Below are 17,326 nucleotides of genomic sequence, written 5' to 3'. Positions count from 1 at the left end.
ATTACAGATTTATAGAATAAGAAGCTAATTTTAATACTGCTGTGTTCACATATTTCATAATTCACTAAGATCTCAAAAGTCACCAGTATGGACAGGTAGTTCCTTTCAGTAAACATTAGACTAGACATGCAGTGCCTGCTCCCAAATGAGCGAAAATAACAGGACAGATGTTAACACACGTAGCCTCTCGATGATTTATGTGCACCGAAAATGAAATGAATTTGAAAGAATGAATGTGTAGTTAACACATAACATAAGAGACAGTGACTCCTGACTCTCCAGCTTCTTGGAATTGAGGAATAAACTCTTTTTGCAGTTGAACCTCCCTCACTACCGATGGTGGAAAGTAACTAAGTACAGTACTTAAGTAAATTTTGAAGTACTTGTACTGAATTTTGAAGAACTTGTTCCATTTTATGCTACTTTGTACTTCTACTCCACTACACTTCAGATGTACTTTTTACTCCACTACATTTATCTGACAGCTGTAATTACTTTTCCAATTAAGATAAGAAACATATGATAAGTTTATAAAATACAATGCACTGTTTAAGATTAAACCAGTGGCTCCCAAGCATTTTGGCCCGTGACCCCTTATAAAAAAGCTAGTTGGGGAGTTGTTTGCAGTTCCACCAAAGAAACGTTCTCCCTCTAAACTTCTCAGATGGTTGCATTTAAATAACTGTTTAAGGCCCAAAGAGGTAAAATTAACTAACATTTCACACACAAAAATATTAGATTAGACAAAAGTCCAAAAAAATGAAAACAGATTTGTGTATCAGAACTTCTTCTTCTTTACTCTCCAACTAATCATCTCACGAGACCACAGATTTATCTTGTGACCCTTTGGAGGGGTCCGACCCCTAGGTTGGGAACCACTGGACTAAACCAGCGAACTGTATATAAAGTAGTTTAAACTTGCTCCACCTCGAGCAGCTACAACAGTAAAATGCTACTTATGTATTGATGCAACAGTATTAACAAACTAATAATGTCATATATAATATTACATCAGTCATGTGACATTTTTCTGCAGGATGAGTACTTTTACTTTTGATACTTTAAGGACATTTTGTGATGATTCTTTTGAACTTTTACTAAAGTAAGATTGTGAATGGAGGACATTTACTAATGGAGTATTTTTACTTTGCTGTATTAGTACTTTTAAGTAAATGATCTGAAAACGTCCATGTGTAGCTTTTCCTCACAGTAAAGGACAAAATATTTCAACTTTAACGTGACAAATTATCACAACTGGACATTGTCTATATTAAATAGTGTTTATTTAATATATCATTTGAAAATAGTTATTCCTTATACAGATTATACAAACAAATCCCTTTTGGGTCAAAGTGCTTAATAAAGCAGCTGCCTTCCTGTCTTTAAAATTAAAATGTACAGTGAATTACATACAAAAAGAATATTTCAGATGTTAATAATATTGAAAATGATAACTGTATTTCCGAGTGTGTGTTAATAAAGTTCAAGTACAGCAAAAAGTTGAAAAGATTTAAACATTTGACGTGTTTTTCACTGTATGTGAATTAGACTAGACATATTAGACATTGTGATAAGGTGAAGGTTGTGATTCTTATCAGCTCTTTGAAAGTGAAGTGAATAAGGAAATTTGGCTTTGCAGCTTTGGCTCGCAGCCATTGGAAACACATGCTGTGATGTGCAGTCCTGCAGTGAGGAGTTAAAACAGTCCGCTGAGTCTGGTCCTGAGAATTTAAAGCGCTAAACTCAGACAAACCTGAAAAAACAAAACGGAAAGCTTCACACGAGCTGAACCCCACAGATGAAAAGCTTTGGATAGTGTTTGAGGTTAAGTCAGTTGTTTCTGTGGTTTGCATGCAGGTTACACGCCAGTTCACTTTGATGTAAGAAGCTGGGCTGGGTTCATGGGCTGAACTGACAGAAATAAATATAAATCAGCTTCAGCCTTTACAAGCACATGCATATACAGTACAGTGTACATATATTAACTTATCTTTGGAGATTCACACATACACATAAAATTTGTACAAACAATCAATGCCTGAGAACCAAAGAGGTGTGTGGTGTAGAGCTGCAACGTTTAGTCGATTAATCAATTAGTCGATCATCAGAAAAATAACCGGCAACTTTTTTGATAATCAATTAATCGTTTAAGTCATTTTTAAAATGCCAAACATTCCCCTGTCCCAGCTTGTCATCTGTGAGGATGTGCTGCTATGTGATCGTACATTCAATATTTGTGGATTTTGGATTGTCGGTCGATTTGATCACGTCAGGCTGGCTTTAGGAAACTGTGACGGACATTTTTCACTGTTTTCTGGCATAAACGATGATCAATTAATTGAGAAAATAATGGCCAGATTAATGACAATAATCGTTAGTTGCAGCCTCACATGCCAGTTTTGGTAACATGTTACAGCAGCCTTATCACGACAATAGCTAACAAACAGCAGTAAGTTGTCAACAGTTTAAAGACAAACAAATACTTGTGTTTACTTAGCGTTTTCATAGTTTTGTATGTGAAATAATTATAAATTATGTATAAATAGGATTTTATAATTTCGAGTGCACATACAGTATTTTTGTGAACTCAGGTTGATGCAAATGTTACCACGCTGGAATAAATTTGTGTTATTCCAGCTGCTTCTGTGACATCTGAGGATGAATATGGACGATGGTCACTTGTTTTCTTGGTCATTTCTTTTCTCTGCAATCCTAAAATGAACACAAAACACGTAAAAGAGAATAATTATCTGAACCACAGCAGGTCATTTTCAATTAAGTGAATTTGGGTAATTAGTTTTTTTTTTACTGTGGAAAGAGAAAACATTATGTTTTTTTAAAGAAATTTAATCTTTACCATAATCCCACTTTCGTTTACACTTGTTGTTGCACATGGCAAAGGAAATTAAAATCTTTAAATTATTTCAGTTGCATTTTGACAGTAAACTGACCCTGAACTCAGTACTTCAAGAGTGCTACTACAGTGACATAAGTACTCAAACAAACTGATTGCTGCCGTTAAAATAAAACACATTATGGTTTGACTATGAAAATTGTGACAATCATGACTCATCTTAGGACAAGTGATCACAGACAGTTAGGCTTCTAATAATGACTGAATTTTAGGTCTATGTCTACTGTTTGTCAGAATAGTAAAATGTACAAATTTCTAGTTCACCTGCTGTGTGTTGATTCATAGTAGCTGTTCTCCTCCAGCAGCTCCTCTATGATCCCCTGAAAAGGAACATTTGTACGGGAAATCACTTTACAGACATTCAATCAAGGGCGTAGGTTTGGTTTCAACATTGGTAGGGACACAACAACCCCTCCAACACCCCACCCCCTACATTTCTGTCCCGTAAATGTGACACTATAGCCAGCAGTCAGATTGCTTATCTTAGCATAATGACTGGAAGCACAAGGAAACAGCTAGCCTGGCTCTGTCCAGAGGTAACAAAATCAGAATCTAAAGCTCACTAATTAACACTTCATATTTTGTTTGTTTAATCCATACAAAAAGATCTTCTCATCTAACGCTCAGCAAGAAAGCGAATAAGCGTATTTTCCAAAATGTCGAACTATTTCTTTAATGAACCAATAATTACAAAATTGGCAGATAAATTCATTATCAATACAAATTAAAAAGGTTTTTATTGAAAACCTATACTTTGCAGATGTTAAATGATGAACTGAATGGCTTCAGATCACCTTCTCAGAGAAACTGACCTGCATTTGCTGATACGTGACTCCATCTTTGAGATTCCCATCACCTGTCAGAAGCAGAAAGAAAATCAGGTGCACATTCTTGGCTCCAAAATTTAAACACTATTCTCGATTTTGCTCACCAACCAAAATCCACCGGATGACGATCTAAAAATGCACCAGATTACATCAATAATTTCCTTTGAGTTTGTGTAAGAGGAGATCTTTTACTGGACATACAGGGTGAAGCTGTAGCAATGGTAACTCTTACCTGTGCTGTCAGCAGCATGGGGGTCTCCAGTGAAGTGGTGGACCAGAGGCCACCAGTCTGAACTGCCTGAGTCCAACTCCATCAGCTCTGGAGAAGCCTGGAGGAGCTGCAGGGAAACAGGGAGGAGATTCTCATTTTGCTTAGGGACTGTACAAAGATTACTGGGGTGGAGGAGGGGTTAACTTTATGTAATGATTCTTTTAAAAACAACACCTCCCCGGTGTCACTAATATTTTCTTTGGGCGCTCCCATTTACTTACAAAAAAACTATAACACTCTCCCCGAATATCTCACAATAATACAACAGAATTGGGATGGTATAGTTTGTTTCACCATTAATAACTAAAAGAAGAAAAACATTAAAATGTAAGATTATGTACCCCAGTTTAAACATTAATTCCCTCTTTTTCTAACAATAAACATGGATATGAATTACATCAGATAAAGCTGTGGCCTGATATGTGTGACCTCGGATGCGTGACTGTCAGACATGAATAAACCAATTATGTGCTAAGTCGGGATAAATCTGGCAATGGAAGGGTGACATAAAAATAAGACCCTCCTATGTTCTGCCCCAAAAAAGTCAGACAAAAGTTTTGACTACTTAATTTATGTATGGGTTAGAGCTAAAACGATTCCCTGATTAATCGATTGAAAGAAAAATAACATTGTCAAAGTCATTTTTCAGGCAAAAATCACAAACATTCCCTTGTTCCAGCTTCCCACTTGTGAGGATTTGCTGCTTTTCTTTGTCTTATGTCACAATATACCCCTGGGTTTTGAACAGTTGGTCGGACAAATCACGTATTTTGACTTGAGAGCTGTAAGTCGACCCTACAAACCTTGCTGAGCTCCACCTTCAGGTTGTATGGATCGCTCCCATAGTGGAACAGAGACTTTTTAAATCTTTCAATGACCCGCCGTTTGATGTTGTGGTGCGGAGCTGGTGGAAGCTGGAGATGAAAGAAAGACAATCACAGTTAATATCAACATTTCATAGTCACACTCAAGTGTGATCACTGCTGTCAGTCACAAATCAGTCCTGAGTCAGCTTCATGTAAAATATCCCGTTTTGCAGGTTGATGGCCAAACAGTCATGAAGCTCTCTTTACATATGATTGACCCTGTTAAACTTCAATTCAAATTTATAAAACCAGAATCACTAGATTTGGACTGATGAGATGTGTCTGCAGCATTAAAATTAACTTTGACAAGATCTAATAGATATTGTTGTATTACTGTACCTGAGTGATGTGAATAATTTTGTGTAGCTGCACGAGGAGCCTCTGAATGGGATCATCAATCTGCCGAACCTTCTTCTGGGAGACACAGATCCCTGCTGACACTGAGGTAAGAGCAAAACCAAAACACACAGACTGAATGAGACTAAATAAACAGGACAGACACATTTTTATAACTTCCAGCTTTAATAACGTCTGTTCTTCAGGTTGTTTTGTTCGTGTAGTCGACTCATATTCAATGAAGTTAACAATGAATGTTAAAACTTCCCATCACGCTGAAAAGGTACCTGGTCTTGGTTTAATCTTTGCAGCAGCATAATCCCCACTGAGAAGAAAGGCAAAGTGAAAAGGCAGGTCAATAAATTGGGTCAGATATGAATAAAATGTGGGAAACTGGGTGTTTGTGCATCAACAAACACAGGCCTCCATTTACACTGTTATTTACATTACTAAATGATGATACTCTGTCCAATAAATATACATTTCCCACTGACCACACAGAAATAGGTAATGTGAAATGTTTCACTTACACAGATAGAATTTGGTCAGGTGTAACACAGGCACTGGACTTTAATCCTTTGATCAAAACAAAACATGCCAAAAGATCAAATCTTGGTTATCAGAGAACAATCCACAACACAGTGAATTAACCAATCCGAAAAAATTTAACAATGAGCAATAACAAGCAAAATTAGTAACTTCTAGCCTTAAAAGACCGGTTTTGTTACTGCAAGAATGCCAGTTCAAATCGCAGACTGCCTGAGTAAAAACTGCTACCCAACCTCTAGCAACTGACGGAGAACTGACCGTAGTGTTTTCCTGTAAAGGCAGTAGTGTCGATTTTAGTATCGCATGGCTCAACATCACCGTCTGAGGCATCATCTAAAAACACACACATAATTATTTACAACGGGTAATCATTTTCATTTAAAATCTTTCTGTGGTGAATTCAGACCTTGACTGATATTCTGCTCACTGTGGTTTGAACTGCAGGCTGCAGAGGAGCGTGGAGTTGGAGATTCAGTATTCATTAAGGATTTTTCCTGCAAAAAGTGCAGCACTTATTTTAAAAACCCTGCAGGACATAAACTAAAAATAACATATAAAATATTTAATTACGTAAATAACAATAAATTCTTTGTTACTTCATTGTACAACAATAAATATAATCTACATAGTCCTCAAGGACGTTCTTTCGATTTTCAAAATCCAATTTACCTGAGGAAGGTTTGAGTGACAGCAGTACGTCCTGCTTTTGTGCCTTTCCAGGAAGTACTTCTGTGCTCGTTTCCTGTCTCTCTCTGCTCTTCTTTCCAGTGCATTCTGGGAAGTGTAGAGGCCGTCCATCAGCCTCATCATGAGGTCGGAGATCCTGGAGCTGACGGCCACAATGTCCGGCCGCTGGTCTGCATCTGGACTCAAACACCTGACAGGATGTCCCATAACAGAATAGAGGACAGTATGAGTACGTTAGAGGAATTAGTGACTTTAATGTTAAATTACTTTTTATCTATAATAATAACAACACAAAAATAATACTATAAACGGTATAAAATGTATATCATAGAGGATTATGGAAGTTAGTTATTTTAAGTGGATTTTAATAGCCTTAATAGTTATTCTAAACTCTAATAAATGAATTGGGTAAAGCAGAATCACCCTGTGAGTTTAAATCAATAAAAGCCTGTTTATCACCAATGGATCAAAATGATTGCCAGTAATGTGAAATGATAGTGAGGCTACTGTCCAACTTACACTTAAGTTTTGCCTTTAAGGATTCAGTATAACTATTGGACTTTTTATTTGTAAAGACACCCTCTGCAGGTGCAACGATACATCAATATCAATCATTTCAAAGCAAGTCTCACCATCTGATCATGTCTGTGACTCTCTCCGAGAAAGCTCCTTCTTCAATCGGCTCATAGACGGCCTCGACGATCTACAAGCACAGAATAAGAAACAAAGAACAATTACAGACGACAGAGAGAAAAACAAGTCCAAAGTGTGTGTGTGTGTGTGTGTGTTCATGTAACCTTGCTGGCCAGTGACAGCATGTTACTGCTGTTGAACGGCGGCTTTAAAGTGGCCATCTGGTAGAGGATACAGCCCAAAGCCCAGACGTCGGCTTTCTCTCCATACGGCTCGTTCTTCACCACCTCTGGACTAACACACACACAAATGTTTGTACGTCTTAACTTATGAGGAACCCTCATAACAATGCATTCCCTAGTATCCAACCTTACCTAAACCTAATCTTAACCAGCCAGATAGTTTTGTTACTATCCCACAGAAAGGGTTTGTTACTCTGGATAATCCACAGCCCTCACCATGAGCAGATCTGATTGGAACTACTTTCCACCAAAGAAAAAGTCTTAATGAAAACTCCTGACAGTGACCCATTAATCCGACCATTTAATTTAAAAGCAGCTGGATGCTCAGAATTAATTTCCTCACCAGGAGTAAAGGATGGTGCCGACCACTGACGTTAGCTTGCTGTTCTCCTGTTTCTGCTTAGCTAGGCCGAAGTCCGCTTCAAGTGGAAGAAAGACACAGGTTCAACTTTTATAATAAAACAAGACAGGGAGAGTGATATGAATGGAGATGTGTGATGTGTGGAAAACTGTAAATTGACACTCACTGATGGTGACTTTGTCCTTTTCCCCCAGCATGATGTTGTTTGGTGTGAGATCGCGGTGGACTATTCTCTTTTCCTTGTGCAGGTACCTCAATGCCAGACACATCTGAGGGAACATGGGGAAGATTTATCAATTAGTAATTAAGTTATTAAAAAGACTTTGGTGAGATTAAGATTTTTCCATTCAGCCAAAATGTCTCTCCTTTGCAAATAGAAATTATTTACATTTGTATTTTAGGCTTTTATCCAAAACTATTGGCAACGAGCACAGAAATAGACCAGGCATGTGTCCTGTGCAGTCGTAGCTGGTAGTTTATTGGTTGTTGTAAAAATATATATGCTAAAGATCAGTTTCACACCTTTTCTTTAAATAAAATCGTAATTTCTATTTTTTCAAATTAGCTGAGCTACTTCATAATCTTTTCCATTTTATGCTACTTTCTACTTCAGTGCATTTCAGAGAGACGTATTGTACTTTTTACTTCATTACATTTATCTGACATTTATATTTACTAGTTTCTTCTCAAACTAAGATTATACTTTTTTTTTAAAAAAAGATAAACTTATAAAATACAATGTTCTGTTAAAGGTGGGGTATGCGATTCCAATCCAATACACGTCTTTTTGTCAAATTCAGCAAATATCTCCTCACGGTCCGCTAGCTGTCCCTTCAGTGTGCGCTGAAAAAAAGTCTGTACACAGTCCTGGCACTGTAAATGGGAAATAAACAAAGTGGCTCGGACCGAGCCACACAACACTATTCCAGCCATGATTTGTGTGTCAGGTAACGTTAAATGACTTGCTCACAGACATTCAGCTTACTTTCTAGTTTGCCAAGATATGCTGCTGTTGTGATGTTAGCTACAGTAGCAGGAGAGTTGTGAGTATCGCTGTCTGGAGCTGCTTTGCTGGCTCTGGGAAACCGTCTCGTCCTCTCTGGCTGTTAGCTTCGCAGCAGCAACTGTAGCAACAGTTTGCTAACACACAACCTAGCTAACGTTAGTTACATTACATGCTGTGTCGTTGTTCGCTCTATATCATGGTATTTTTCATGGTATTGGATTTCTCCAGAATCGCATACCCTACCTTTAAAGATTAAATCTGTGGCTCCCAACCTTTGTGACATGTGACCCCTTACAAAAACAAGTGTCTAATTCTATCAGATGTCTATGAGTTGTTAACAGTTCCATCAAAGAGACATTTCCCCTCTAAACTTCTCACATGGTTTCATTCAAATGCTGGAGGTCCAAAAAGGTAAAATTATCCAATATTTCACACAAAAAACAAACATTAGAGGAAAATAAAAAAAATCAATACAGACTGGGTATCAGAACTTAGTTTTTTCCTCTTCCAACACTTTTAATCATCTCATGACCCCTGAGATTTATCTTGTGACCCTTTTGGAGGTGGCTGACCCCGAGGTTGGGAACCACTGAACTAAACTAGCTAACTGTATATAAAGTTAAACCTTCTGTAGCTCCACCTCCACCAGCTACAACAATAAAATGCTACTTATGCTAATTCAGTATACATAATAATATTTCAGCCACAGGGGCCATTTTGCAGCAAAATTAGTACTTCATACTTTAAATACAATTAGACAATACTTTTTACTTAAGTAGCATTTTAACTCTAGGACTTTTACTGTATTTTTATTATAAACTGTATTAATGGGGTATTTTTACATTGTGGTATTGGTACTTTTACTTGAGTAAAGGATCTAAGTACTTCTTCTACAACTGTCCAAACCAGATGTAGAAGTACCCCCCTGGGGTACACAAACACCTGATTGAGAATCACTATTCTACTGATACTTAACTTACTATCAAGTGTCAGTAATGTGTCAGTCAAAAGTCTGTTGACTGGGGACAGTTATTGATGGGTATTAAGTGTCTGAGTTTAAATTCAATCTGGATGAACAGGGTTATGGTTAGATAGTTGAGATAAAGCAAATAGGCACATCTACTATTTGTCACGTGACAGTTGTGTAGTAATATTGGACTACCCAAATGAAATGCAACTGACCTTTCTCAAGACATATCTTGGGAAATTAACATTCATATAATACCAATACTTCACCAAGTGGAGATTTATTTCCCAAAGAAGATTAAGTTAAAAAGTTGTTACCTGTATGAATATATTCCAAATTCTGTCTTCTGTGAACTGCTGCTGCTTCTCCTTCAGAGAGTTAAAATGTTCAGCCAGCGGCACTCCCTCAATCAGCTCCATCACAATGTACAGCTTGTCGCCTAGAATATACAGTATGATTAGGGTTTTCGGCTTTGAATTTTTGTTGTATTCCTTCCTTACAATAGATGGGAGCTAAAAGGGCCAGTAAAAATAATTATCCTCACCTTCCAAAAATGTCTTGTAATATTTAACAATGTTTGGGTGTGTCATCTAGAGAAGAAGAACCAAGGAACACATATTCAAAACAAAATATGGCCATACTTGTTCAGATAGCATGTTATTAAATTGACTTTCAATGATTAAAATTGTGTGTGCCTGTTCTTTGACGATCGTGAGCTCTGAGATGATTTTCTCCACGTTACTGTCTCTGGACTTCTTGTCTTTGCCAAATGCCGGGTTATGGAGGTTCACCTCCTTCAGAGCCAGGAGGTTCTGGCCACTCTGCTTTCGGACCTGTCATCGAGTACATTTATTGGAACTAATGACACTTGATGTGAACCACTTGAAGCATGAGTTCACAAAGAAGCAAAAATGACCCAAGCCAACACTGCTGACAGCAGATGCTGTCAGTTTTGAGGATGTTCATCATACCTTGAAGACGCTTCCAAAGGCCCCGGTGCCAAGATGGTCCAGTATGGAGTAACTGTTGATGACTTTAAGGGGAGGTCGGTTCTGGTCCACAGCCTCGATGCTCTCTCTCAGACTGTCCAGTTCCTCTTCCTGCATTACAAAACACACAGCACTCCATCCATTTGCAAGATAAAGAATCCTTCTTGGTGAACTACATAGATTTATTTCATTTATTAATATTTCTTTTTATTTTACAGCCCAAAACCAGCCGAATAAACAGATGAATCCATTTAGAAGCTCTTTTCTTACAGTGTAGAGTGAAACTTTGGTTTGCAGTCCCTCATAGGCCGCGAGGTCTCGTACATAATGTCCAACATCAATAAACAACTCAAAGACGTCTGTGGGAAAGAGTCTGAAATGGATAAAAAGATTACATAACAGCACTGGAGAACATTTGAAGAGATTTTTTCCAAAACAGATATCCAACAGTTGCCAAACTGAAACGATTTATGCATGATATAAACTTAAAAGTATTTCTAAAATAAATATGTTGTAGCATCACCTCTTAAACAGATGTCTGTTTCTTTCCACGCTGAAGATAAACCGGAGGGTCCGAAACGCATAGCACTGCCAATGCAAACAAATTTACAAATAAATTACTTTCTGGTAGTTACAACATCTTCATTTACATTATAATGTAATTTAATACATATATGAAGCCATATACCTGTAAAGATGTGACCTTTGGTCCACAGTTATGTGGTAAAATCAGCTTTGCGATTATATAGACACCATTTTCCTAAGAAAAGAATGTCAAAATTCATTGACGCTATGTTTTAAAATGTTTTACATATAGTAATTTGATATAAAAGTGGACTTATTCATTCCCATCCCCTCAAATGTACTGTTGTTTGAGTAAGGACTTTTCCTTACCTGCACAATGTGGTGAGCAGATGTGTCATCCAGACTAAGCTCAGTCAGAACTGTACAGCAGGCTGGAAAAGGGATTAAAGGGAACATATATGCAATCTTATAGTCTCAGAATGTCCAATGAACAGCTGGAAAAATTAACAACTCACTCTCCAAACTTCAGGAAGAACAAAGACTGGAAACACTGATGCCTTCAGACTGAAAAGGTTTCTCTGCAGATAATTACTGGGACAGTCATAACAAAAGGTTTGTTTTTTACCAAAATTAGTTTCATTTTGTAGTGGTGTCTTTAGACATTCAGAAACAGAAAATTTACAAACATTTCCTCCAAAATCATAGATACAGTAAGTCAAGTCTCAGTGGTCTGGATTCTCACTTCAGGAAAAAACTGTTTACATTCTCAGCAACTGATAAGACTGCAGAAGACTGATAAGTTGTATAGTCCCTGACCTGACTGCAGGGCCATAGTGTTGTCTGCCTCCTCCTGCGGGCTCAGCTCCTCTCTGATGTGCTCTCTCTGGATGCGGCCGGCTGCATTGGCGCTGGAAAGTGTCTCGATGGACAAGCGGTCAGAGACGTACTGCCTGTCACTGTAAGAGTTATTTTGTATGTCACCATACTAAATAAGGTAATTAACGGCAGTTCTTTGTCATTTGTTTAAATGCCTGAAAATTAAGCGTTAAAATTGAAATGTCTTGTGATGCTGGTTACTTGGTTGTAGTTGCATCCTCCATCATTAGCTGTTAAAATACTGGGAGGTAAAACTGGGAGAGCTTTCATTTCAAAAGAGAAAAAAGCCAGAACGCTAGTTTTGAAGGCCAAAAATTACAGCACCTAGTAGTCAACATCCTGTAGATATATCATGGTAAATTTTGTGGTATGGGGCAATATAGATCTGAACCTTTTTCACTTTACAAATACTCTGGTTAGACCTTCTCTGCCTGTTAAACGCAGATGTCTTTATTCCATGCCCCAGTTTGTAATGCAGGCTTTCTGTCTCCCATGATGAGATGAGCTATCAAGTTGCATTATGGGAAGTGTCTTTGGAGCTTGACCTATACTAGAGACTAAAAGTCAGCATATCTTGCCCTCGATTTTGATCAGACTTTTTTAAATTTGTCCCCAACTTTATGGACATGCAATACTAAATCTCTGGAGGGACCCTTTAAAACCACAAATTAGTTCAATGCAGACGGAAAATTACCTGCTGTAGCTTTGACCAGTGAATTTTCAGGGAAAGAAAAGTACAAATGGGTAAGGTTAACAAAAGCAAAAAGGTTTTGGTTGAAACACATTGTATGTCAGTCACCTGGTAAGCAGCCGGAGAAGCTGCTGCACTCCGCCCCAGCTCCGGATCTCCGTCCTGGTGTCGGGATCCTCGCAGAGCTGGACCAGGACCCAGGCAACGCTCCACAGCAGCTTCAGGTGCTGGCTGTACAGCAGGCTCAGCAGCACTGGCAGACCCTCCAGCTCCCTCACCTGGTCCCTCACCTGCCACACCGGAGACAGGAGCCTCAACAGCTCCGCACTCATTCTGGAGGAAACATCAGGTTCAGTCTAGCCTTGCTCGTTTCCATGTTTTTATTGTGTTTGCTGTTAATTTGTTGTTTTAAACTCTATAAATTACTTTCTAGCTAAACTTTAAAAACTACTGTGGACATTAAGATTATTAGTTTATTATTCGGTATCCAAAGGTTCGTATGTTCAATCCTTGCAACAACAATAGTAATGTGTCTGTGCACTTTCAGATAAGACGACATGAGAAGAGATGAGATGAGCTAAGACGAGACGGGATGCAGCAACTTGATTTGTTTGTCTATTTTTTTGTATTTTATCAGCACTAACGAATGAAGGAAGGTTCCCAAAAGAGAAGACACAACATTTTATCTGACAGTGACAAATACATCAACAAAGAAGTGATTTCTAACCTCTTTGACAGCAGGTCATATTCCTGCAGTATTACGAGTAGGTTCTCCACTATCGGCAGCCCACCAATCTCCTCCTTGCATTCTGGGCTACAGAAAAAAATGCCTTGCAACAGATGAAATCATAAACGTATTTAAAGCATTAAATTAAGTATTTGCTTACCTCTCAGCCAAAGTGGTGAGTGCCAGTAGGGCTCCCAACAGCACACTGCTATCTGTTGTGGAGAGGAGCTTCACCAGGGTCTAGAAATGGTTTATTTAATTAGAGACCAAAAGTCTTTTTCCACAAAGTACAATAAATGTACAAGAATTTGAGATGATAAACTGAGAGCAGAGACTCTCACTGACCATAATGCTACAAGAAAAGCATGACTTACTATTGTCAAACATCTCACGAAGAGAGTGTAAATGATTGGATATCACTCTGCATAAAGGTTTCATTGCTTCATTTGACAACTGAGAGTAAATGTTTGCACCCTGGAAGCTGCAATATTTCATGAAATGGTTCGTCCTCTGTGGAGCAGGAATGTCCTCAAAAAATTGCATGGCAATCTGTGCATTAAATTGTAATATTTCTTGTATAATTTTAGTGCTGGATGGACAGACTGACCAACAATGTAACCCCCAGTGCTAAATAAAACAATAACTGAAATGGAATACAATTGCTAAACAGTGAAAACAAAAAATATTCTCAATTTGAAATTTTAAAAAATCCAAAATTTTAGAAATTACAAATTAAAAACAAAAATATATATTACGACCCTGTTGTAGTCCACACAAACACATTCAATATTGCCTATACAACATGCAGTGAGTGATCAGTAGTGAATTACTCCATTGCACCAACAGGAATGACTTCCTGTTATAGCATAAGTTTGGCTCAGACATATGATTTGAAAACAAACAGCCCGTAATCACAGCTAACCTTATCACAACTTATCACTTACCCTGTGAGCGCCGCTCTCGATGACCCAGACCCTTTGATTTTCATCGGCAGATAGCTTCTGAAACATGTCTGCAGAGCAATCAGCAAAGGCAGCGTTGATGAGGACGTACGCAAGACTCGTATTATCACTGTCTCGATATTGCCTTCAGATTACTCACAGGTCATTGTGACCAGCTTCTGCACAGCAAACGCCTGCTCACCACAAGATATGTACATGGCAGTGACAGACTCCATATACTAAAAGAGAAATGGAGCAGCGATGAGGATGACAAGAGATATATTTGATTAAATCACAAAACACAGCCTGTTTAGGCATGTGAGAAAAATCTTAGAGAACATTTACCCTGGCAAGTAAATTGATGCCTTGGAGCTGATGGAGGATTTTCTAAAAGAAAGCAGTTAAAATAGGCATTTACTGTTTTTCATACAGTAGAAGTATTCATACAATACATAATAAACATTACAAATGAACCTTTTTGTTCAAGTTGTACCTGATGGTAGGGATCTCTGATCAATAATCGTAGGCAGATCAGAACTCTAAGTACAGACTCAGGCGGTGCATGGTTAATCCATTCACTATAGAAGGAGTAAATATTGTCAGAAACGTAAGTCTTGTGTGAGACAAGAGAAGAAATGCTACAGTATTTCAAGGATATTTTACCTGCAGAGTCTGTTCTTGACCAAAGAGCCAAGGATGTCAGAGAACAGTGTACGCAGTGGGTGGCTGCTGAAACATCTTTGGTCTCTGTATGTGATGCTGAAAAATGGACGCATCTGTAATTAGGTCCAAAATGGTACTGGAGTGTATTTGATTCTTTAAAAAAATTACTTTCATAATGAATGTTCAGCCACCAAAAACACAATTCATTACATTATGTACCTCTAGCCTCCAAAACTATTGAGTGTGACAGGGTCCTCTTAACAACTTCAAAATGCAAAAAAAAAAAAAAAAAGGCCCATAATTTATCTCAAACCACTTACAATATAATACAGGTTGCATCATGGATGTAGGAGATCAATATTTTCCTCACTCTTGCCTGTGTTTTCTACACTACCATGTTCTGGTCACATATAGGGCTGGATATTGGACCAAAATGTTTCTATAGCACCGAGTATCAAAAACGGTCAAGAAAAGAAAGCCGGCATCCAATGTCTGTCCAGATTCATAATCTTGTTTACTTATTCTCTGATCACATAGTTCCTGATTTAAATCAATATGTTGCCAATTTCAGACAGTGGCAAAGTTCTTGTACATCTGCTTGTGTTTAGACTCAATTTGACATTTGAGACATTTGGATCTTCTTTTGTTATATGAACAAACTATTTAAGATTTATGTTTCTCAAAGTAAGGTATAGGGGAAAGAAAGGATTGTTTTGTAAAAGTAACGAAACTCAGATGTCATAACTGCGCTAATATTGAAATATTTCAAACAAAACCCAGCCCTAGTTACATAAACACACTCAACAAAAATAAGCTTGCTACTACAGGAAGACCAGCTGATTATTAATGTGGGAAATATGGGAGATAATGGGGTAAATATTAAACTTTTGGATGAATGGTGCAATTATTCAGTTATATACAAATGGATAGGAGAAATTTGGACATGGACAAGTAAACTTTACTAGTTTAAGAAAAGGCTTAAATGGAACAATAGCACCCTATTCGTCGTGTGTTTTGTGGTCCAAAGAATGAGTTTCAGATGATATGGGTTAAAATTTTGATTGAAAACCTGAATTTTTCCAGTTCAGAGGCTTCACTGGTGATGTCGCTCTCACTTCTGTGTCTGTTGATGTCTTTTGGAGGATGCAGGCCTTGTGATCTGCTGGATCCACTGCTGCGTGCTTTACTGTGACTCAACGCTGCCGTCTGCAACACAGGGAGTCTCATAGTATACACAGACCTGAAGAAATATGAGCTGGTTTGTATTGTTATCAAAAATATCTAGACACAGTGCCTCAGTGTGGCGTCATTTGTTGTTGTTCACCTCTTGTCTGGGGCCGCTTTTGGCAAGCAGGGACTGAAGCCTCCTGAGATCATGAGATGCCCTAGAAAACAGGCTTATCAGTTGATTTGGTGTGTTTTTTTTTTTTCGTATCAAGGAAATTAATTTTAAATTCTGCAACAGACTATCAAATGACTGTGAGGACATGATGACCCAGCTTACTTGCTCTGGATTCCTCTGGATTTCAGGGGCAATTTTTCTCCTTGTCTCACTTTTTTAACTGGATTGGACATTTTCAGCGTTCCCCCTGGTTTCCATGAGTTAACCTGTGGTTCAACTTCAGACATTTTTTTTTAGCTTGCTTAACCCAGACATTTAAAAATCATACAAGAAACATAGCTAGCTTCTGTGATAAGAGGGCTAAGCTAGACTACTAATGTTTTGCTAAAGTTAGCAGTTGAATTGAGCTGGTCTTGTTTGCCATAGGTGAACTGGCAGTTTAAAAAACACAAGTCAAAGGTCTCTTACCCTTCATCCAGCATCGCAAACTAACAGTAGACAGTTAATTTGGGCTACTAAATACGAATTTTGCTTTATTAAATATCCTTAGCCGGGGATAGTAGTTTTTATTCTTGAAACAGCAGACGCCCCTACATTAGCAAATAAGAAAGAACAATGCTCAGTTTCACTGCATTTTTAACCAATCCAAGTAAGCAGTATTAGAGAGTCTTGGTTACCATGGATACAACAGACGCTATTCGCATTCCGTCACCAGAATATTTTGTCGCTGGAATGTCGTTGAACAACTTGACACACCCACCAACACACAAACTGCCACACACATATTAATTAACTGCCACCAATAGTGTAAAATGGCTGGTAACACATCAGCAAATGTACTTATTTACTTAGTTCGACTAATGCTACGTGAACAAATCAGGCCCCATCCTTATTTATCTAAACCATATGACAA

The 17,326-nt window shown here is 38.0% G+C and overlaps 1 protein-coding gene across 7 annotated transcripts; it reads right to left on the bottom strand.

The window, feature by feature from the left end:
• Nucleotides 1–1,266: 1,266 nt before the first annotated feature.
• nek10 (NIMA-related kinase 10) lies at nucleotides 1,267–17,255 on the bottom strand. 7 transcript variants are annotated; one of them, XM_044207742.1, is made up of 36 exons: nucleotides 17,091–17,255; nucleotides 16,576–17,003; nucleotides 16,396–16,456; nucleotides 16,141–16,277; nucleotides 15,072–15,167; nucleotides 14,902–14,986; nucleotides 14,754–14,795; nucleotides 14,569–14,647; nucleotides 14,412–14,479; nucleotides 13,628–13,707; nucleotides 13,468–13,554; nucleotides 12,849–13,073; nucleotides 11,990–12,129; nucleotides 11,543–11,604; nucleotides 11,337–11,408; nucleotides 11,172–11,236; nucleotides 10,919–11,021; nucleotides 10,631–10,759; nucleotides 10,355–10,492; nucleotides 10,204–10,249; nucleotides 9,977–10,098; nucleotides 7,853–7,955; nucleotides 7,669–7,744; nucleotides 7,248–7,377; nucleotides 7,083–7,153; nucleotides 6,433–6,640; nucleotides 6,170–6,257; nucleotides 6,022–6,096; nucleotides 5,745–5,790; nucleotides 5,502–5,539; nucleotides 5,218–5,318; nucleotides 4,816–4,926; nucleotides 3,974–4,079; nucleotides 3,727–3,770; nucleotides 3,179–3,234; nucleotides 1,267–2,712 (listed from the first exon to the last, which is right to left on the bottom strand). In XM_044207742.1, exons 2-36 carry the CDS (start codon nucleotides 16,698–16,700, stop codon nucleotides 2,676–2,678), a joined length of 3,252 nt encoding a protein of 1,083 aa, XP_044063677.1. In that variant the 5' UTR covers nucleotides 16,701–17,003; nucleotides 17,091–17,255; the 3' UTR covers nucleotides 1,267–2,675. The 7 variants fall into 7 exon arrangements, with proteins under 7 accessions (XP_044063677.1, XP_044063681.1, XP_044063678.1 ...); XM_044207746.1 differs by having other exon boundaries at nucleotides 16,576–16,690; XM_044207743.1 differs by lacking the exon at nucleotides 17,091–17,255 and having other exon boundaries at nucleotides 16,576–16,690; nucleotides 16,882–17,071.
• Nucleotides 17,256–17,326: the final 71 nt, after the last annotated feature.

Source organism: Siniperca chuatsi, linkage group LG9, assembly GCF_020085105.1.
Source record: "Siniperca chuatsi isolate FFG_IHB_CAS linkage group LG9, ASM2008510v1, whole genome shotgun sequence".
In the NCBI taxonomy this organism is placed as follows: Eukaryota; Metazoa; Chordata; class Actinopteri; order Centrarchiformes; family Sinipercidae; genus Siniperca; species Siniperca chuatsi.
The sequence above is the reverse complement of the archived record's forward strand: the minus strand, read 5'-3'. Positions and strand labels throughout refer to the sequence as shown.